The following is a 22,371-nucleotide window of genomic DNA, read 5'->3' as shown; positions in this document are numbered from 1 at the left end:
CGCCCCTTCGTGTGAACCTCCCACCCAAACCCCGAGAAGGGGCGGTGCTAGGGGTGGTGACCGGAAGCGGCTGCAGTTTTCTGCCGTGGTTTAATAGTTGTTGTGGAGAGGATCCCGTTGCTCTGTGCCGGAGCAGTGTGAAGGTAAAGAGGACCCGGGGAGGGTGAGTGTTGGGGAATTCTGTCCGGTCAGTGATGGAATCGGTTGTCCGGATATAGTTCGATGATTCGCCTTTTATTTTTCAGGCTTTCATCTTTTCTCATATCAATGTTAAGGTCTTAAAGTTCACTCTGAGACCCACAGGGTTTGGTGCATTATATTCTAAGTGTTTTCCAAGAGTTGATTTTTTTTTTCGTCCATGAATTATTTAAAAGTGCGCTTTCATTTTACAAAAGTTTATCTTCTTACTAGACTTCTAAGATTTCTTTGGTTAGAAAAATGTCTGCATGAAGCTCATTTCTTGAAATCTGAGGGGACTCATGGCCTAGTCTTTGGTGCATTTTTAATAAATGTTCCATGTATAATTCGAAAATAATATTTGTTTAGCTGTCAGTTGTGTTGTACAAAATTTGTACTTTTTTGTTTGCTTATTCTCTTACAGAGAAAGGAGAGATTAAGTCTTCACTGTGATAATGATTTTATTCATTTCTTCTTCCGCTGTCCATGATCCAATTTGAGTTGTTTTGTGTGAAGCTGTGAGTCTTAGATCGAGGTGCATATATTTGAATGTTCAGTTACTTAAGCACATTTTGTTAAAAAGATTGCAGTTCCTCCACTGACTCCTTTTGTACCTTTGTCAAAAATAAATTTGCCATACTTTTGTGCAGCTATTTCTAAATTCTTTGTTATGTTCCATTTGTCTATGTGTCTGTCTGGTTTTATCGTGAAAGTACATTGAATTTTTCAATACTGTATGAATTTATATGATTTTTCTTCTTTAGCCTGTTGATATGGGGAAATCCCCTTATTGATTTTTGAATATTGAACCAGCCTTACATTCCTGGAATAAACTTCACTTGCTAGTGGTGTATAATTCTTTTTTTTATATTGCAGGAATTATTAATTAATGCTTTTTTGAGGATTTTTGTGTCCAAGTTTGTGACAGACATTGGTATTGTAGTTTTCTTTTTTGTCCTGTCTTTGGTTTTAGTATTAGGATAATACTGATCTCAATAAATGAGTTAGGAAATGTTCTCTCCTCTTCTATTTTCTGGAAGAGATTATGTAGATATTTTTTCTTTTAATGTTCAGTAGAATTCTCCAGTGAAACCATCTGGGCCTGGAAATTTCCTTTTGGAAGCTTTTGATTATGGCTTCAATTTCTGCAGTAGTCAAATAACTATTCAGGTTATCTATTTAGTGTCTGTTCAGAGTACCTACATATTTAATAGTGGGTAAATTGTAAGAGTCTATGTTTTGTGAAAAAATTGGAGTGTTTCATCCAAGTTGTTGAATTTATGTGCATAAAGTGGTGTGTGATATTCCCTACTTTCAATGACTACAGAATCTATAGTTATATCTACTGTTTCATTTCTCATATTGGTAATTTGTGTCTTCTCTCTGTTTATCTTTGTCAGTCTTGCTAGAGGATTGCCAATTTCATTGTCTTTTCAACAAACCAGCTTTTAGTTTCGTTGATTTTTCTCTTTTTTCAATTTTATTGATTTCCACTCTTACGTTTATTACCTGCTTCCTTCTGATTGCTTTGGGTTTTCTGTGCTCTTCTTTTTCTAGTATCTTATGTTGGGAGCTTACCTTATTGATTAATACCTTAATTATTTTCTAATATAAACATTTAGGATTATAACTTTGCCTTTCAACACTGCTTTATCTATATCCCAAATTGTGATATATTGTATTTTCATTTTCATTCATTACTTTTTAATTTCCCTTGAGACTTCCTCTTTGATTCATGGATTATTTAATTGTACTGTTTAATTTCCAAAGTTTGGCGACTTTCCTGTTACCTGTTACTGATTTCTAATTTGATGCTATTATAATTAGAGAACATAAGCTGTATGATTTCAATTTGTTAAGGTTTGTTTGACCCTGGAGAGTGTCACACAGGTGCTTGAAGAGAATGTGTATTCTATTAGTGTTTGGCTGTTCAGTTAGGTTTCTTTTCTTGGTCCTTTGATTAAGGGGTGCAGGCTTTTCTTAGAGCTTTGTTGTCTGTGCCTACTGATGGTTCTGAGTTATAAGCTTCTTTAGTGGCCTGTTTGTGATACATGCAAGGGAAAAGGAAACCCAGGGAACTCACTACAGTTGTTCCTTAGGCCCTGAGGTCTGTAGACCGTGCCTTTTCTTTTTGAGTCTATTTGTATTTGTTGTTATGTCATTTTTTCCCCTGGTCTCTTCCACATTCATTATTCTCTTCTATCTGTATTTTCCTGTATTAACTTTGTTAATTTAAATTTTTCTAGGTAAGCACCTGTTTCACATCAATATAAAATATGTTGCTATACAGTTATGCATAATATCCTACAATAACTACTTTGAGACACTGCCTTATCTGGGAATGATTCTCATTCTGTCTTCTCTCTCTGTATATGTGTGCATGTGTGTGCATGTGTGTGAATATATATGTTTTTTAACTCTTCTTTATCTCATTTGCTAGGGAGTTATCTGTGACATTGGTCGTTTTAAAGGACCAGCTCTTTGTTTTCTTTAAAATCCTATTATATTCATTTGATTTATTTAAGGTTTTTCTTAATTACTGTTTTCCTTTTGGGGGGGTTGCTTAATTTTGTTTTTTTCTACTTCTGATGTTTTAGAGTGAATACTTAGCTCTCTTTTGTTCTTGTTCATTTTTTTATTTATTATTTTATTGAAGGGTTTAAGGAATTTTGCTTTACAGAATTTTGTTGTTTTCTGTCAAACCTCAACATGAATCAGCCATAGGTATACATATAGCCCCTCCATTTTGAACCTCCCTCCCATCTCCCTCCCCATCCCACCCCTCTAGGTTGATACAGAGCCTCTGTTTGAGTTTCCTGAGCCATACAGCAAATTCCCATTGGCTATCTATTTTACATATGGTAATATAAGTTTCCATGTTATTCTTTCCATACATCTCACCCTCTCCTCCCCTCTCCACATGTCCATAAGTCTACTCTCTATGTCTGTTTCTCCATTGTTGCCCTGTAAATAAATTCTTCAGAACCATTTTTCTAGGTTCTGTGCATTAGAATACGGTATTTATCTTTCTGACTCACTTCACTCTCTATAATAAGTTCTAGGTTCATCCACCTCATATACCCTGAGGAAACCAGGGTTGAAAAAGACACATGTATCTCTTTTTTGTTTTATCTATTTATTTGTATAGAATATTTACTTTGTTGGTCTTTGGGGGCAATTTGATATATCACCAGTGTATTACAGCTGAGCCATTAATCTTGTATAGCTTCACCACTGTTAACTGGTTCATTTTTATGACACTGCTGAAAAATCAGCTGTTTCTATAGAGATTAAAGATAAAAACCTTTTGAGAAATGTGCAAGTTCCTTTTGTATACCTACAGATTTTTCCACTCTATTAGATTTTTCATCTTTCACAATATTTATTTTCTTTAAATTAGTGGTAACTGGTTTTGCTGTATTTTTTACCTTAACGTTTTTTGGCTGGCTTTATGAAATACATGGTCTTTGATACCCTCATGCAGCTGCTCAAGCTCCAGGTGATGTCATCTGCACCTGTTATATTTATTTTTAATTAAAAATAAAGCCATTAAAATATATACATTTCACTTTGTATAAAACTTTAGCATGTTCCATGACTTCTGGTAAAAATTTTGTAGCTTTTGTATTGATTTCTGACTTTGATCCTGGGTTATTTAGGAAAGTGTTCTTTTTCTTTTTTCCTTTTCCCTTATGGCTCAGCGGGTAAAGAATCTGCCTGCAATGTGGGAGACCTGGGTTCAATCCCTGGGTTGGGGAGATCCCCTGGAGAAGGGAAAGGCTACCCACTCCAGTATTCTGGCCTGGAGAATTCCATGGACTGTATAGTCCATGTGGTCACAAAGAGCTGGACACGACTGGGCGACTTTCACTTTCTTTTCCTTTTAAGGCAGATTTATTTATTTAGTTATATAAAAGAGACATGCATATATATTCAGTACCTTAAAATTCACCAATTTGAAGTGTATGGTTCAGTGATTTTTAGTACATTCACAGAATTGTTTAGTCAACACCACAGTATAATTTTAGAACGTTGTCAATACCCCAGAAAGAAACTTTTCATGCATTAGCAGACATTCATCGTTCATGCCACTCTACATCCTGAGCCCTAGGAAGCTTCTAATCAGTTTTCTGTCTCATGTGTTTGCCTATTCTGGACATTTCATATATATGGAATCATAAAATATGTGGTCTTTTGTGACTGACTTCTTTCCCTTAAGATAATGATTTCAAGGTTCATTTATGTTATAGCATATATTGGTACTTCTTTTTTATTGCCAAATAATACTCCATTGTATGCACACACCAAATTTTGTTTATCTGTTCATCAGTTGGTCAACATTTAAATGGTTTCCACTTTTTGGCTACTATGAATAATACTGCTGTTAATATTTGTGCACAAGTTTTGGAGTGAACATGGGCTTTCATTTCTCTTGGTAGATACTAGGAGTAGAACTGCTGGGTCATACAATGACTCTATATGGGTAGCATTTTGAGGAACTGCCAACCTATTTTTCAGAGTGGCTGTACCATTTTTAAATTTTACCAGTGATGTCTGAGAGCTCAAATTTATTCACATCTCACCAACATTAGTTACTTTTTTTTTAGCCACCCTAGTGTATATGAAATGGTTTGCTAATTAGTAGAACGTTTTTGGTTTTGATTGCATTTCCTAAGGCATTGTGACATTGAACATCTTATACTATAATCAGAGGATGCAGCCTGTCCATTCCAAACATTCAGACATCTACCAGGTTTTTTTGTGGCCAAGTTATTTGATAGAATTTTGTAAAAAGTTCTATAGGCAAAAGAAAAGAAAGCATATTCTCTCTCTGACACAACGTCATCTTTACGTGTTTAAAATTTAACCTATTCATACTTTTAATTTTATTTTACTTTTTATTTTGTTTACTTTCTTGTTTCTTTTTCATGTCATTTTTTAACTTCTCTTGTCTTAAGTTCCTCCTCATTTTATGTGATATTTACCCTTCCCCAACAAGAATGACTAAATCTGTAGTGCCTGGATTAGTTGATTATAATGAAATTGTACCTCAGCTTGGACAGGGAAACAACTTCCCCTCCCTAGTTCCCTCAACAGGAGAAACAGTTTTTACCTCTGGATGTTTTTGTGGTAATTAAAAATTTTAGTCCCAGACTGTTAGTAATTTCTTTATGGCATATATCTTCTGTCTTAAGAAACTACTTAACATTTACTTTTTTCAAGTTATAATCATGTTTTCAACATCTATTTAATAGTAGAACCATGTTTATTTTGAGCCTCCCATATATAAGGTACCATGTGGTATACCATTGAGAATGTGAACTTTGCAGCCAGGTAGACTGACTTCAATTTAGCATCACTAAACCTGTTTCTATATGCATGCTGCTGCTGCTGCTAGGCCGCTTCAGTCGTGTCCAACTCTGTGTGACCCCATAGACAGCAGCCCACCAGGCTCCTGTGTCCCTGGGATTTTCCAGGCAAGAATACTGCAGTGGGTTGCCATTTCCTTCTCCAGTGCAAGCATGCATGCATGCTAAGGTGCTTCAGTCGTGTCTGACTCTGTGCGACCCCATGGACTGTAGTCCACCAGGCTCCTCTGTCCACGGGATTCTCTAGGCAAGAATACTGGAGTGGGTTGCCATTTCCTTCTCCTCTATATACATACTGTGAGATAATAATAATTACAGCAGTACACAGATAATGTGATTGATGTGTACATTAAATGAGATACCTCCTTCTGCATATTACATGATCCCTTGTAATAACCATATTTGCTAATATGAATTAAGTATTTATCTGGGCCAGTCTGTTGCTGAGTTCCTTAAAAACATCAACTCATTTGATTCTCACAGTCCCTTGAAATAAATATTTTTGATTTGTTTTGGGGAAAAGAAAACCTGAAGAAACATTTTCATATTCATATAGCTAAAGGACGACAGAGCTAGAAATGAAGCTTTTGTTAATTTTAGTCTGAGTCTCATGGTCACACTCATATTCCCTTTTGGTGAATGACTTGAATAGGTTGATGTGAATAGGTTCAATAGGTTGAATAGGTTGATGTGACTGTCTCCTCCACAGTATTCAGTGCCATGTTCTCAGGAAGCACTTGTGGGGTGAATGCAGAATAACTGACCACATGAACACTGTTTTTCCAGGTTTCTTGGAATCTCTGCTTAGCCCTTGCGACAGACCCTGTGGTGAAGGCTGCAGGATCTTCCATTTCCAGCATCAGCAGCTGTGGTTAAGTCCACAGGTGCCCACCTGACCTCGGGTTCCTGGGAAGAACAGAGTTGTCAGCAAGAGAACCTGGAGGTAAAGCCCATCAGAAAGATGCCAGGCAATCGGAGTGCTGCTGGGCCATCCCTGACCCTGACTACAGGGGGACGTGACAATTCCTGTGAGGTAAGGAGTAGGAAGAGGCACCCAGGGACAGAAATTCTCCAGAATGAAAGATAATATCTTGCTATTTTAATTTGTATGACTTTTTTTTTAATCAGGCAACATAATCGGGATTTTTATTGCTTATTTATTTATGTGAATTTCCTTCTGTCCATTGTTGATTTATTTATATTAGCTTAAGGATTTTTACAGTTTTTTTTAAAGAGTAAGGTTAATAACCTTTTATCATTCTTATATATTGGGTTGGCCAAAAAGTTTGTTTGGGGTTTTCTGTATGATGTTATGGAAAAAACCCAAATGAACTTTTTGGTTAACCCAGTATTTCTGTGAATATTTTTTGCCACTTTGTAATTTGAAATTAGTTTCTAGTTTATTTATAAATGACAAAAGGTGCCAAATAGTTCTCGAAGTCTTCTTAAAACAATGACTCTTCCCTGCTTTGTTTCTCCCAGATTCCAGCTCTCTAGAAGCAAGCTCTCTTAAACTTTTTAATGGATTTCTTTTTAGTTTTGAACATTATCTATTGACTTTCCACTATGGAAGGGAGAGATTTAGCTTTTCCACATACCTCCACTCATATACACATTTGCCTCTACCTGTCACTGTTCTGATTAGATCTATCGTGTTTATTATTATGACTGTTTATAGTTGAGTTGTGTAGTATCCCTGCTTACTATTTCTTCACAACTTTTACTTTTCCCTGGAATTAACTATTTTTTTAATGGCTTGATCATTTCTTTGCTTTAACTTCTTTCTAGCTAGTTAAATCTATCTGTATATTCAGACATAGACGTTAAAGAATCTACCTGCAATGTGAGCTGCTGCTGCTGCTGCTAACTTGCTTCAGTCGTGTCCGACTCTGTGCGACCCCACAGATGGCAGCCAACCAGGCTCCCCCATCCCTGGGATTCTCCAGGCAAGAACACTGGAGTGGGTTGCCATTTCCTTCTCCAATGTATGAAAGTGAAAAGTGAAAGTGAAGTCGCTCAGTCGTGTCTGACTCCTAGTGACCCCATGGACTGCAGCCTACCAGGCTCCTCCATCCATGGGATTTGCCAGGCAAGAGTACTGGAGTGCATTGCCATTGCCTTCTCCGACTCAGGTTCAATTCCTCGGTCAGGAAGATCCCCTGGAGAAGGGACTGGCAAACCATTCCAGTATACTTGCCTTGAGAAACCCATGGACAGAGGATTACCCCATGGTTACAATCCATGGGGTCACAAAGAGTCAGACACACACATAGTGACATTACTTATAAATACTCATACCATGTTTACTATGAGCCCAGCACTGTTACACACACACTACATCTACTAACTCATCTTTGTTACAATCTGGAGAAGTAGGTACCATTGTTATTCTCATTTTATATAAGGGGAAACTGTTGTTTAATTGCTGAGTAGTATCCAACTGTTTGCAGCCCCATGGACTATAGCCCCCCAGGCTCCCCTGTCCATGAAATTTTCCAGGCAAGAATGCTGGAGTGGATTGCCATTTCTTTCTCCAAGGGGAAACTGGGGCATAGAGAAAAACTATCTGACTCAAGTTAACATAGCAAGTAATAGCAGGGAGTGCTATCTCAACTCTGGGTATCAGTGTCTTCTCTTTGAAAAAATCTCTCCTGGACCTTGTTGACTTGCTGAAGGCTGGTCTGGTTGCTCCCTCACCTTCACACACAGCTATGACTTTGGTGTCTTCTGTTTGCCATCTATCAGGAAATCCTTTTTACCTCTGTCTTGTATCAGATTCCCTTCCCTGAGAATCCTGTTTTTTTCCTTCCTGTTTCCTAGATCCTGTGTCTTCCTCTTTCTTGGTTTACCCTCTAATTTGGGGGGTGGGGAACATCCTTCAGTATATCCTTGAAAATGGATGCATGACAAGAGAATTTTATGAAGCTTTGCATATCTGAGAATGTCATATAAAATGTATTTATGTAATATATATATAATTGTATAAATATATTTACAGAAATAAAAAAGAAATACCATGGAAATATGTTTATTTGACCCTGATAATAAATTTATCTTTTTGGCTGAGTGTAGAATTCTAGCTTGGAAATCATTTTTGTGTAGAATTTTACAAACCTGTTTCCAGTCTAGTCCTTTTCCCACTCATACACACATTTTTTTCTGCTTTTCAAAAAATCTCTTATTTCAGTTGTTGATCCTCCATATTTTAAATTCTTTGCTCTACCGATTTCCATTTTTTCTCTTTCACTCTCCTTCCTAGAAATTTTTTTTAAAACTTTATCTCCCCAATCATCTTCTGTGTCTCTCATTAATGCTGTTCTATATTTTTGGAAGATGGAGGGATACTCAAGATACTGGAATGGTGTCTTGAGACTGAAAAATGAGGCAGGCAACTCCATATAATCAATGGATCAGTTTATTGTTATAGGTAACTTACTCACAGGGTGGGATCAGGGGGCCAATGAACCAGAAGCATTCACAGCTGCCTCCTACACAGCTGAGGGAGGCTTAGGACAATTTCACAGTTAACCTAGGGTCTGGGGGTGGGGGTACGTGCTTGGAAACAGCAAGTGCATTCCTAAGTCAAGATTTATGAATAGGAACTAGTCTTGTTGGAGGAGGCAATGGCACCCCACTCCAGTACTCTTGCCTGGCAAATCCCATGGACAGAGGAGGCTGGTGGGCTGCAGTCCATGGGGTTGCTAAGAGTCGGACACAGCGGAGCGACTTCACTTTCACTTTTCACTTTCATGCATTGGAGAAGGAAATGGCAACCCACTCCAGTCTCTTGCCTGGAGAATCCCAGGGAGGGGGGATCCTGGTTGGCTTCCATCTATGGGATCGCACAGAGTCAGACATGACTGAAGCGACTTAGCAGCAGTAGCAGCAGCAACTAGTCTTATGGGCACTGGGAATACCTCAGTGAAGGTCTTCATTCTTATTTAAAGACTAATAGAGCCGAGAGGCCACAAGATCTAATGATCACTAAGCAATATCTATTAACTATCAATACAAAGCCCTTGGTGACAGAGAAGAGACTTACTATATGGTACAGCCCTAGGCAGGGTCTGTGAGGAGGCCCAAGATGGCAACTATTATGATAACTGTACATACATTTTTTATGTATAATTTTACTTATTTATTTGTTTAGGCTGTGTTGGGTCTTCATTGCTTCATGAGGGCTTTCTCTAGTTGCAGTGAGTAGGGGCTACTCTCTACTTGCAGTGCTCGGGCTTATCATTGCAGTGGCTTCTCTTGCTGTGGAGGAGGGGCTCTAGGGTGCATGGGCTTCAGTAGCTGCAGTTCCTGGGCTCTAGAGCACGGGCTCAATAGTTGTGGCATATGGGCTTAGTTGCTTTGTGGCATGTAGAATCTTTCTGGACCAAGGTTTGAACCCATGTCTCCTGCAATGGCAGGAGAATTTACCACTGAGCCACCAGGGAAGCCCATGTTTTTGTTTTAAATAACTCTTTTTCTTTTCAGAATTTTTGCTTAGTGTCTTATCACTCTTATATTAGTAAAAGTTTTTAAATTCAATTTTTAAATGATAATATAGTCAGATGGCTCAAAAATAAAAATTTTTAATATATATATAATATTTTAAAATATGAAAAGCTATATATAGTCTAAATTCTCTTATCTTTTTCCTGTCTATTCACTTCTCTTTATTTTTAATTTTTATTTAGTTTTTGGCTGCACCATGGTGGGGCGTGTGGGATCTTAGTCCCCTGACCAGGGATTGAACCCACACCCACTGCAGTGGAAGCATAGAGTCTTAACCACTGGACCACCAGGGAACTTGAAGATCACCTCTCTTTAATACATATAACCAAGTTAGTTTTCTCTGCATGAATTTCTTTATGTAAGTAAAAGCAGTTGAGAGCACACTGTTATTTTTTCTTTTTTAGTTCAGGAAAGGTAGTCCACAAAACAAATCCTTATCAGTTTTTGGTAATTTTAAATCTTTTGGTAAAATAGAATATGAGTTATAAACCATGCTGCCATGAACATTTTTGTTCATGTCATGTATGTGTGTCCACCCTCCCTTGACTGTATACATAGGGATGGAGTTAGTCGTTCCTAGATTCAGCCGATCTTTTAAAAAGTATTTTTGTTGTGAGATATATGTCCAGAAAAGTGTACAAAATAGACATGTACAGCTCAGTAATTTTTCACTATGTAGGTCTAGAAAATGTCCATAGTTAGCGTTCCAGAATTCCCCTACTTCCAAAGTCAGGTGCTCTGCTGACTTTTATGATAACTTATTTCCATTGGAAAGAAAATCACAAGCCGCAGAGTGGAAGAAGAGACAGACAACAGAGGACTCTTACCCAGGATGTATAAAGAACAGTAGAACAATAAGAAAAAGCAGATGACCCTGTAGTCAGAGAGGTTATTTGGATAGGTGTGTAACAAAGGAAGAAATCCAAGTGGCTAGTAACACCTGAGATGGTACTCAGGGAAATCAGGGAAATGCAAAAGTGAAACCACAATGTAATCCTACCATACCTCCACCAGAATGGCTAAACTTAAGAAGCCTGACAATGACAACTGTTAGCAAGGATAAGGATCTGTATCAGTAGCTCATATACTCATCTCAGTACATATAGTTACTGATGTATTAGCTCATATTGGCAGTCCATAGACTGCTGGTGGGAGTGTAAACTGGTACAATCTCTTTGGAAAACATTTTAGCTTTCTTCATCAAAGCATGTGTAGACCATATGAGGAAACTCTTTTAGAAAATACCCAAGAGAAATCCTTGGCTTATGTACCAGGTTGTTGTTATTCAGTCGCCCAGTCGTGTCCAACTCTTTGACCTCAGGAGTGAGGAGGCTCCTGGGCAAACAGCTGGCAATGTTCTGTTTCCAGACTAGAGTGGGAATTAGGTAGGTATTTGCCTTGAATAATAAGTTAGGCCAAATATTTATATTGCATGAATTTTTGTGTGAATATTATGTTTTGTAAAAATCTTTTGAAAGAATACATGCCCTCCAATTTTGACCTTAATCTCCCATATACCCTTTCTAAGGGCAGCTACAAGGGCACACACACACACACACACACACACACACACACACACACACACACTGCTGTATCCATTTTTAAACTTCTAACACTTTTCTCATTTCTTAATAAATTTTAGTGATAATTAAATGTCAATAGATGTAAGAAGTTGCCTCATTCTTTTCAAGGCTGAATCTTATTCAATTATATGGATATATCACAATATATCCAGCCCCCTGTTAATAGACATTTAAGACATTTCCAGGCTTCCCTGGTGGCTCAGATGGTAATGAATCTGCCTGCAATGCGGGAGACCTGGATTCCATCCCTGGGTTGGGAAGATCCCCTGGAAGAGGGCATGGCAACCCACTCTAGTATTCTTGCCTGGAGAATCCCCATGGATAGAGGAGCCTGGTGGGCTACAGTCCTTGGGGTCACAAAGGGTCAACCATGACTGAGCAAGTAAGCACAGCAAGATATTTCCAGCCTTTGCTATTACAAACAATACTGCAATGAAAATCCTTATATACACATATATTTCAATTAACACAAAAGGGAATATGTCTAAAGAGAAATTTCTGAAAATGGAATTCTTGGGACAAATAATATATATACACATTTTTATTTTTGATTGATATAGCAAAATGACCTTCTTTGTGGGTTTTTTCAATTGTATAAGAATGCCTATTTTCAGCATACTCAGGACAGAACAGCGTCTTGTCATATTTTTCTTTTTGGCCCATGTTATAGGTTAAAACATGGTATCTTATTACAGATCTAATTTGTATGTCTTGTATCATGACTGATGGTGAATACATGTAATTGTGTTTAAAGACCCATTTATAGTATTTTTTAAGCTGATTTTAAATTTCCTTTGCCCATTTTTCTATTAGGTTGTTGCTATTTATATATTAAAGACAGTGGCTCTTTGTCTTTTATGTGCGTCCCAAATATTTTCCCTCAACTTCTCAACTGTCTTTTAAAAGAAAAATTCTGGCATTTTCTCCATGCATTTCACAAAATTGTGCTTATCAGTCTTTTGTGTCCTCCAAGTTTTGTGCCATAAGTAGATGGCCTTCCCTATTGCTCATCTATATATATATTTTTTAATTCCTGCATTTTCTTTTTTTTCCTTCTGTCCTTTTTTTTTTTTTGGTCATACCATATGGCATGTAGGATCTTAGTTCCCTGACCAGGGATCAAACCTGTGCCCCTTGAATCGAGAGCAGGGCATCTTAACCACCAGACTACCAGGAAAGTCCTGTGCATTTTCTTTTTAGTGCTTTCATGTCTCTGGTTTTGCTTTTACTTCTGTGACTATCTGGATTTTTGATGGTTGTAAAGTCTTAGCTGAGGATCAGTCTTCATTTTCTTCAAGATGCTTACACATTTGTCCCATCACTGTTTGTTGAATAACCTACAGTTTCCCCACTAACATGCAGGACTTCATCATATATACACACAGTATAATATATAATTGTGTGTGTATTTATGAACCTTATTCTCTTCTATTGATCTAATGGTCATAGTCTAAATGATTCTAATTTCTTTGTATTTATAGTTTATTCTAATAAATAGGAGGGCTAAATCTCTGATTACTCTTTTTCAGAAATTTACTGTTTCCTTGACTGTTTTGTTTTCCATACACAATTTATAGTCTGCTTACCAAATTTAAAAATAATCCTCTTGTCAGTGAATTTGTATTTTAAGAGGGCCATTTGTCTCTTTATAATAATTCAGATTTATTACTAAAGTACAATGTATGTCTGTATTTTCTTCAAGTAATCTTTGCATTTTCAGTTAGCGTGATAAAGTTTTCTTCAAGTATATTTTTGACATCAGTGCTTGTTTCTGTTATCTAAATGAAAAATTACAATGCAAATGTATATGAATGTATATCATTACAAATTGGAGCTAAAATGAAGAGGTACACATAAAAGGTAGTTGGAGAGTGAGTAAAAGGAAAAATGAAGAGTCCTATGGTTCTCTTATTCTTGTTCAGGAGAACAATATAGATAGACCTTGTTAGAGAAACATGCCTACAGTTATGGTTCCCTTTCCTCCACGTCCTCTCCAGCATTTATTATTTGTAGATTTTTTGATGATGGCTGTTCTGACTGGTGTGATAATATATTTGACTCTCACTGGTGTGAGAATTATATTTGACTATAATAATCAAAACTCATTATAGTTTTGATTTGCATTTCTCTAATAATTAGTAATGTTGAGCATCTTTTCATGTGCCTGTTGGCCATCTGTATGTCTTCTTTGGAGAAATGTCTATTTAGGTCTTTTGCCTATTTTTGTTTGGGCTGTTTGTTTTTTGGTTACTGAGTTGTATGAGCCATCTGGATATTTTGGATGGCCCTTGTTGGTTGCATCATTTGTAAATATGTAATGGAGACAAATGCCTAATCTCAGTTAATCATTCATGGGACAGATAATGGGGAGTTAAAGGGTCTGTGTCTAGCCTTGTCCACAGATTCAGGCACAAGAAGAAAGCTCTGCATTTGGCCTTGTCACAGGTAAACAAGGGAGTCATTTGTAAGTTGTATGGGGTCATGGGAAAGAGTGGATAGCCAGACTTACCTAAGTCATGTGGGAAGAATGGTTCTTTGTGGTAAGTCATTTCTCAAAAAGGAACACAGATGAGGGGTGAGGATTTCTTGACTGTCACTGTTTTCGGGGCTTAGGTGAAGTTCAGCATTGTCATAGGTTGTCAGTTCTGTTTGAAAACTTGAGTCTAGTCCTAAATGTCCATGCCACCAGACACATGGCATTCTTCTGCCCCATAGAATTGCTGAGCGATGGCCAATGGAAATGGTTCAGGAAGACATTTGGAGGTGTTCACAGGTGTTCTGAGTGTTCGATGCAGGAGCTGGGGCCCTGCCTGCTGTTTGTGACAGACTTCTTAGCAAGATAAAGGGGAATGGTGATAATATCCAGTCATAGGTATTGGAAGACCTGACACTCAAGTTAAATTTAAGGCTCTTGCAATTTGGAGGAGATGTGCCAGGGCATTCTTCTTTGTGAGGAAGGCTCCAGGGGGTCGTTCTGAAAGACAAAGATCATTAATGCCTTTCGCTTTCCTGTGCTTCTGAGGTCTAAGGTGTTTCCTCTTCAGGTTCTGTGTTGTTGCTCGTCTTCTACTGACAGAAAATCATTAAGGCCCATTCTAGTAGCTATAAATTCACCTTACCCCCCAATTATCTCCTACTACTTACCAGACCTTTTACCTGAATGGGTCAGGTACAAGAGAGACAAGGACATTTTTGATGAATTCACAGAGATCTGTTAGGTTGTGTACTTTGGCCTATGTGGGTCGCTGTAGGGGGACATAGTAAGCAGTGTACTGAACCAAGTAGTAATTAGCCTTTTGATCTAGGACAGTGTTCATCCAACGAGAGAATCCAGGTAGCTGTACCAGAATTAAATTTCAATATCTCAGGCTCCCCCACTGCTGGCTGGGCTGCCATCCAGAGGGTTAGCAGCCAGGCTGGTCTAGGTCACTCAGTGAAAGAAAGATTATACCCAGGATGTTCAACAGAGGATCCCACGTTGTCAAAATATGTCCCTATAACCCCTGATCTTAATTAATTACCCAAGGAGTAGCTGAAAAGAGCTGATTCCTTTCCAGCCATATTCATTGACCCAACTGCCATAATAGGGTGTATGAAGCAGAAGCAGGTAAGGGTGGTAGACTCTGAAAACCTTTGGAGTCCATTAAAAATTTTTTTAAAACATATAAATTTTATTTTTCCAGTGATCATTATTATTGCAAAAAGTGCTTAATAATACAGGAAAGTAAAAGCCTCTTTGGAATCTCATCCTGGAGAGTCTGCTGGAGAATTATCTGAAAATTTCCAGGAAATGTTTGGTTGACTCTTCTTTTTTTTTTTTTTAACTTTACAATACTGTATTGGTTTTGCCATACATTGACATGAATCCACCACAGGTGTACATGAGTTCCCAACCCTGAACCCCTCTCCCACCACCCTCCAGATATCATCTCTCTGGGTCATCCCCGTGCACCAGCCCCAAGCATCCTGTATCCTGTATTGAACCTAGACTAGCGATTTGTTTCTTACATGATAGTATACATGTTTCAATGACATTCTCCCAATTCATCCCACCCTCTCCCTCTCCCACAAAGTCCAAAAGTCTGTTCTTTACATCTGTGTCTCTTTTGCTGTCTCGCATACAGGGTTATCATTACCATCTTTCTAAATTCCATATATATGTGTTAGTATACTGTATTGGTGTTTTTCTTTCTGGCTTACTTCACTCTGTATAATCGGCTCCAGTTTCATCCACCTCATTAGAACTGATTCAAGTGTATTCTTTTTAATGGCTGAGTAATACTCCATTGTGTATATGTACCACAGCTTTCTTATCCATTCATCTGCTGATGGACATCTAGGTTGCTTCCATGTCCTGGCTATTATAAACAGTGCTGCAGTGAACATTGGGGTACATGTGTCTCTTTCAATTCTGGTTTCCTTCGTGTGTATGCCCAGCAGTGGGATTGCTGGGTCATAAGGCAATTCTATTTCCAGTTTTTTAAGGAATCTCCACACTGTTCTCCATAGTGGCTGTACTAGTTTGCATTCCCACCAACAGTGTAAGAGGGTTCCCTTTTCTCCACACCCTCTCCAGCATTTATTGCTTGTAGACTTTTGGATCACAGCCATTCTGACTGGTGTGAGATGGTACCTCATTGTGGTCTTGATTTGCATTTCTCTAATAATGAGTGATGTTGAGCATCTTTTCATGTGTTTGTTAGCCATCCGTATGTCTTCTTTGGAGAAATGTCTGTTTAGTTCTTTGGCCCATTTTTTGATTGGGTCATTTATTTTTCTGGACTTGAGCTGCATAAGTTGCTTGTATATTTTTGAGATTAGTTGTTTGTCAGTTGCTTCATTTTGCTATTATTTTCTCCATTCTGAAGGCTGTCTTTTCACCTTGCTTATAGTTTCCTTTGTTGTGCAGAAGCTTTTAATTTTAATTAGATCCCATTTGTTTATTTTTGCTTTTATTTCCAGTATTCTAGGAGGTGGATCATAGAGGATCCTGCTGTGATTTATGTCAGAGAGTGTTTTGCCTATGTTCTCCTCTAAGAGTTTTATAGTTTCTGGTCTTACATTTAGATCTTTAATCCATTTTGAGTTTATTTTTGTGTATGGTGTTAGAAAGTGTTCTAGTTTCATTCTTTTACAAGTGTTTGACCAGTTTTCCCAGCACCACTTGTTAAAGAGATTGTCTTTTCTCCATTGTATATTCTTGCCTCCTTTGTCAAAGATAAATGTCCATAGGTGTGTAGATTTATCTCTGGGCTTTCTATTTTGTTCCATTGATCTATTTTTCTGCCTTTGTGCCAGTACCATAATGTCTTGATGACTGTGGCTTTGTAGTAGAGCCTGAAGTCAGGCACGTTGATTCCTCCAGTTCCATTCTTCTTTCTCAAGATTGCTCTGGCTATTCGAGGTTTTTTGTATTTCCATACAAATTGTGAAATTATTTGTCCTAGCTCTGTGAAAAATACCGCTGGTAGCTTGACAGGGATTGCATTGAATCTGTAGATTGCTTTGGGTAGTATACTCATTTTCACTATATTGATTCTTCCAATCCATGAACATGGTATATTTCTCCATCTATTAGTGTCCTCTTTGATTTCTTTCACCAGTGTTTTATAGTTTTCTATATATAGGCCTTTAGTTTCTTTAGATATATCCCTAAGTATTTTATTCTTTTCGTTGCAATGGTGAATGGAATTGTTCCCTTAATTTCTTTTTCTACTTTCTCATTATTAGTGTATAGGAATGCAAGGGATTTCTGTGTGTTGATTTTATATCCCACAACCTTACTGTATTCATTGATTAGCTCTAGTAATTTTCTGGTGGAGTCTTTAGGGTTTTCTATGTAGAGGATCATGTCATCTGCAAACAGTGAGAGTTTTACTTCTCTTCCAATTTGGATTCCTTTTATTTCTTTTTCTGCTCTGATTGCTGTGGCCAAAACTTCCAGAACTATGTTGAATAGTAGTGGTGAAAGTGGGCACCCTTGTCTTGTTCCTGACTTTAGGGGAAATGCTTTCAGTGTTTTCACCATTGAGGATAATGTTTGCTGTGGGTTTGTGATATATAGCTTTTATTTTGTTGAGGTATGTTCCTTCTATGCCTGCTTTCTGGAGGGTTTTTATCATATTGAATTTTTTCAAAGGCCTTCTCTGCATCTATTGAAATAATCATATGGCTTTTTTTTCAGTTTATTAATGTGGTGAATTACATTGATTGATTTGTGGATATTGAAGAATCCTTGCATCCCTGGGATAAAGCCCACTTGGTCATGGTGTATGATCTTTTTAATGTGTTGTTGGATTCTGTTTGCTAGAATTTTGTTAAGGATATTTGCATCTATGATCATCAGTGATATTGGCCTGTAGTTTTCTTTTTTTGTGGCATCTTTGTCAGGTTTTGGTATTAGGGTGATGGTGGCCTTATAGAATGAATTTGGAAGTTTACCTTCCTCTGCAATTTTCTGGAAGAGTTTGAGTAGGATAGGTGTTAGCTCTTCTCTAAATTTTTGGTAGAATTCAGCTGTGAAGCCGTCTGGACCTGGGTTTTTGTTTGCTGGCAGATTTCTGATTACAGTTTCAATTTCCATGCTTCTGATGTGTCTGTTAAGATTTTCTATTTCTTCCTGATTCAGTTTTGGAAAGTTGTACTTTTCTAAGAATTTGTCCATTTCTTCCACATTGTCCATTTTATTGGCATATAATTGCTGATAGTAGTCTCTTATGAGCGTTTGAATTTCTGTGTTGTCTGTTGTGATCTCTCCATTTTCATTTCTAATTTTATTGATTTGATTTTTCTCTCTTTGTTTCTTGATGAGTCTGGCTAATGGTTTGTCAGTTTTATTTATCCTCTCAAAGAACCAGCTTTTGGCTTTGTTGATGTTTGCTGTGGTCTCTTTTGTTTCTTTTGCATTTATTTCTGCCCTAATTTTTGAGATTTCTTTTCCTTCTACTAACCCTGGGGTTCTCCATTTCTTCCTTTTCTAGTTGCTTTAGTTGTAGAGTTAGGTTATTTATTTGACTTTTTTCTTGTTTCTTGAGGTATGCCTGTATTGCTATGAACTTTCCCCTTAGCACTGCTTTTATAGTGTCCCACAGGTTTTGGGTTGTTGTGTTTTTGTTTTCATTCGTTTCTATGCATATTTTGATTTCTTTTTTGATTTATTCTGTGATTTGTTGGTTATTCAGCAGCGTGTTGTTCAGCCTCTATATGTTGGAATTTTTAATCGTTTTTCTCCTGTAATTGAGATCTAATCTTAATGCAGTATGGTCAGAAAAGATGCTTGGAGTGATTTCAGTTTTTTTTAATTTACCAAGGCTAGATTTATGGCCTAGGATGTGATCTATCCTGGAGAAGGTTCCGTGAGTACTTGAGAAAAATGTGAAATTCATTGTTTTAGGGTGAAATGTCCTATAGGTATTAATTAGGTGTAACTGGTCTATTGTATCATTTAAAGTTTGTGTTTCCTTGTTAATTTTCTGTTTAGTTGATCTGTCCATAGTTGTGAGTGGGGTATTAAAGTCTCCCACTATTATTGTGTCATTGTTAATTTCCCCTTTCATACTTGTTAGCATTTGTCTTACATATTGTGGTGCTCCTATGTTGGATGCATATATATAATTGTTATATCTTCTTTTTGGATTGATCCCTTGATCATTATGTAGTGTCCTTCTTTGTCTCTTTTCGCAGCCTTTGTTTTAAAGTCTATTTTATCGGATATGAGTATTGCCACTCCTGCTTTCTTTTGGTCTCTATTTGCGTGGAATATCTTTCCAGCCCTTCACTTTCAGTCTGTTTGTGTCCCTTGTTTTGAGGTGGGTCTTTTGTAGGCAGCATATATAGGGGTCTTGTTTTTGTATCCATTCAGCCAGTCTTTGTCTTTTGGTTGGGGCATTCAACCCATTTACGTTTAAGGTAATTATTGATGAGTATGATCCCGTTGCCATTTACTTTATTGTTTTGGGTTCGGGTTTATACACCCTTTTGTGTTTCCTGTCTAGAGTATCCTTTAGCATTTGTTGGAGAGCTGGTTTCGTGGTGCTGAATTCTCTCAGCTTTTGCTTGTCTGTAAAGCTTTTGATTTCTCCTTCATATTTGAATGAGATCCTTGCTGGGTACAGTCATCTTGGCTGTACGTTATTTTCTTTCATCACTTTAAGTATGTCTTACCATTCCCTCCTGGCCTGAAGCGTTTCTATTGAAAGATCTACAGTTATCCTTATGGGAATCCCCTTGTGTGTTATTTGTTGTTTTGCCTTGCTGCTTTTAATATTTGTTCTTTCTGTTTGATCTTTGTTTATTTGATTAATATGTGTCTTGGGGTGTTTCACCTTGGGTTTATCCTGTTTGGAACTCTCTGGGTTTCTTGGACTTGGGTGATTATTTCCTTCCCCATTTTAGGGAAGTTTTCAACTGTTATCTCCTCAAGTATTTTCTCATCGTCTTTCTTTTTGTCTTCTTCTTCTGGGACTCCTATAATTCGAATGTTGGAGCATTTCATATTGTCCTGGAGGTCTCTGAGATTGTCCTCATTTCTTTTAATTCATTTTTCTTTTTTCCCCTCTGATTCATTTATTTCTACCATTCTATCTTCTATTTCACTAATCCTATCTTCTGCCTCTGATATTCAACTATTTGTTGCCTCCAGTGTGTTTCTGATCTCATTTATTGCATTATTCATTATATATTGACTATTTTTTATTTCTTCTAGGTCCTTGTTAAACCTTTCTTGCATCTTCTCCAGGCTGTTTATCTGTGATTCCATTTTGATTTCAAGATTTTGGATCATTTTCACTATCATTATTTGGAATTCTTTCTCAGGTAGATTCCCTATCTCTTCCTCTTTTGTTTGGTTTGGTGGGCATTTATCCTGTTCCTTTACCTGCTGGCTATTCCTCTGTCTCTTCATCTTGGTTATATTACTGCATTTGGGGTGGCCTTTCTGTATTCTGGCAGTTTGCGGAGTTCTCTTTATTATGGAATTTCCTCGCTGTGGGTGGGGTTGTATCAGTGGCTTGTCATGGTTTCTTGGTTAGGGAAGCTTGTGTCGGAGTTCTGGTGGGTGGAGCTGCATTTCTTCTCTCTGGAGTGCAATGAAGTGTCCAGTAATAATTTATGAGATGTCTGTGGTTTTGGAGTAACTTTGAGTTGCCTGTATATTGAAGTTCAGGGGTATGTTCCTGTGTTGCTGGAGAATTTGTGTGGTATGTCTTGCTCTGGAACTTGTTGGCCCTTGGGTGGTGCTTGGTTTCAGTGTAGGTATGGAGGCATTTGATGAGCTCCTATTGATTAGTGTTCCCTGGATTCAGGAGTTCTCTGATGTTCTCATGATTTGGACTTAAGCCTCCTGCTTCTGGTTTTCAGTTTTATTTTTACAGTAGCCTCAAGACTTCTCCATCTATACAGCACTGATGATGAAACATCTAGGTTAGAGATGAAAAGTTTCTCCACATTGAGGGACACCCAGAGAGGTTCACTGAGTTACATGGAGAAGAGAAGAGGGAGGGGGTAGTTAGAGGTGACTGGAATGAGATGCGGTGAGATCAAAAGAGGAGAGAGCAAGCTAGCCAGTAATCACTTCCTTATGTGTACTCCTCAGTCTGGACCACTCAGAGATGTTCACGGAGTTATACAGGGAAGAGGAGAGGGGGGAAGTAGACAGAGGTGGCCAGGAGGATAAAAGAGGGAAATGAAAAGGAGCGAGACAGATCCAGCCAGTAACCAGTTCCCTAAGTAGTTCCCTAACCAGTTCTCCACCATCTGGAACACAGACATTCACAGAGTTGGGTAGAGAAGAGAAGGCGGGGGGAGGAGGCAGAGACAACCTGGTGTAGAAAAAGGGAAGTGCAAAGGAGGAGAGAGTGGGCAAGCCAGTAATCTCGCTCTCAGGTAAAATTGGGTACTGAAGATTGGGTTTTAAATATACAAAATTGACAACAAATACCAAAAAGCAAAGATTAAAAATGTAGAGGTTGGATTTTCAAAAATACAATATTAAAGAAAAGAAGAAGAAGAAAAAAAAGCAAAGTCACGAGAATTATTAAAAAACAGCAACAACCACAAAAATATATATATGCGGCATTTGCTTTAAAAATAGGGTCTTTTTTTTTTGAAAAGTAATAGTAGGTTATAAAAATTAAAATTAAAGGAGAAATAGAGGACTTAAAAATTTTTTAAAGTTTAAAAAAAAGAAAAAGAAAAGGAGAAAAAAACAATCAACAACAAAAAAAGAGAATGATTGTAAAAATAGTAAAGATATATCTGGGACTTTCTCTGGTGTTGTGGGCAGTGTGGGGTCACTTCCAAAGCAGTTGCCTCTGTTTAGCTTCTTCTGTTTGCTGGTCTCTTCAGTGTCTGATTTCCACCCTGACACAAGGGGGACGGTGGTGGACACTTTTTTTTTTAGGCTCACTTGTTCAGTCGTGCTGTGGGGAGGGAGGGATGCTGCAAACAAATAACACTGGCATGTGCTCGCAGTGTCTCAGCCCCGCTGGGCCTGCCCCTGCTCACAGTGCACAAACCGCTCAGGCTCTATGTTGCTCCGCCGGGAACCGTCTGAGGCTGGCCCTAGGCTGCATTCACCTCCCTGGTCTAAGCCGCTCAGGCTTGGCTCTCAGGTAGCCCTCAGAGGCGCAGATTCAGTTGGGCCTGTGTTTTGTGCCCTTCCCAGGACCGAGTAGCTCAGGTGTTTAGTGAGCGCAGTTGCTGTGACTTATCGCCTCTCCTGTCCCTGCTGCTCAGTTTTC

The 22,371-nt window shown here is 38.0% G+C and overlaps 1 protein-coding gene across 5 annotated transcripts in view; it reads left to right on the top strand.

The window, feature by feature from the left end:
- ZNF81 (zinc finger protein 81) overlaps window positions 1-22,371 on the top strand; it is a 746,478-nt gene that overhangs the window by 564,822 nt on the left and 159,285 nt on the right. For 2 of the 5 annotated variants that reach the window (XM_060408023.1, XM_027963284.3), the window contains exons 1-2: window positions 93-143; window positions 6,333-6,579. The exons of 1 other annotated variant lie outside the window; for it this stretch is intronic. In XM_060408023.1, the coding sequence (XP_060264006.1) occupies window positions 6,508-6,579 (72 nt within the window). In that variant the 5' untranslated portion in view covers window positions 93-143; window positions 6,333-6,507. Of the gene's footprint in view, window positions 1-92; window positions 164-6,332; window positions 6,580-22,371 lie in introns of those variants that run through there. 2 more of the 5 variants (XM_060408024.1, XM_042242513.2) reach the window with 1 other exon arrangement.

This window comes from Ovis aries, chromosome X (genome assembly GCF_016772045.2).
Source record: "Ovis aries strain OAR_USU_Benz2616 breed Rambouillet chromosome X, ARS-UI_Ramb_v3.0, whole genome shotgun sequence".
Taxonomy (NCBI): Eukaryota; Metazoa; Chordata; class Mammalia; order Artiodactyla; family Bovidae; genus Ovis; species Ovis aries.
Note: the sequence above shows the minus strand (reverse complement) of the source record. Positions and strands in the feature narration are given on the sequence as shown.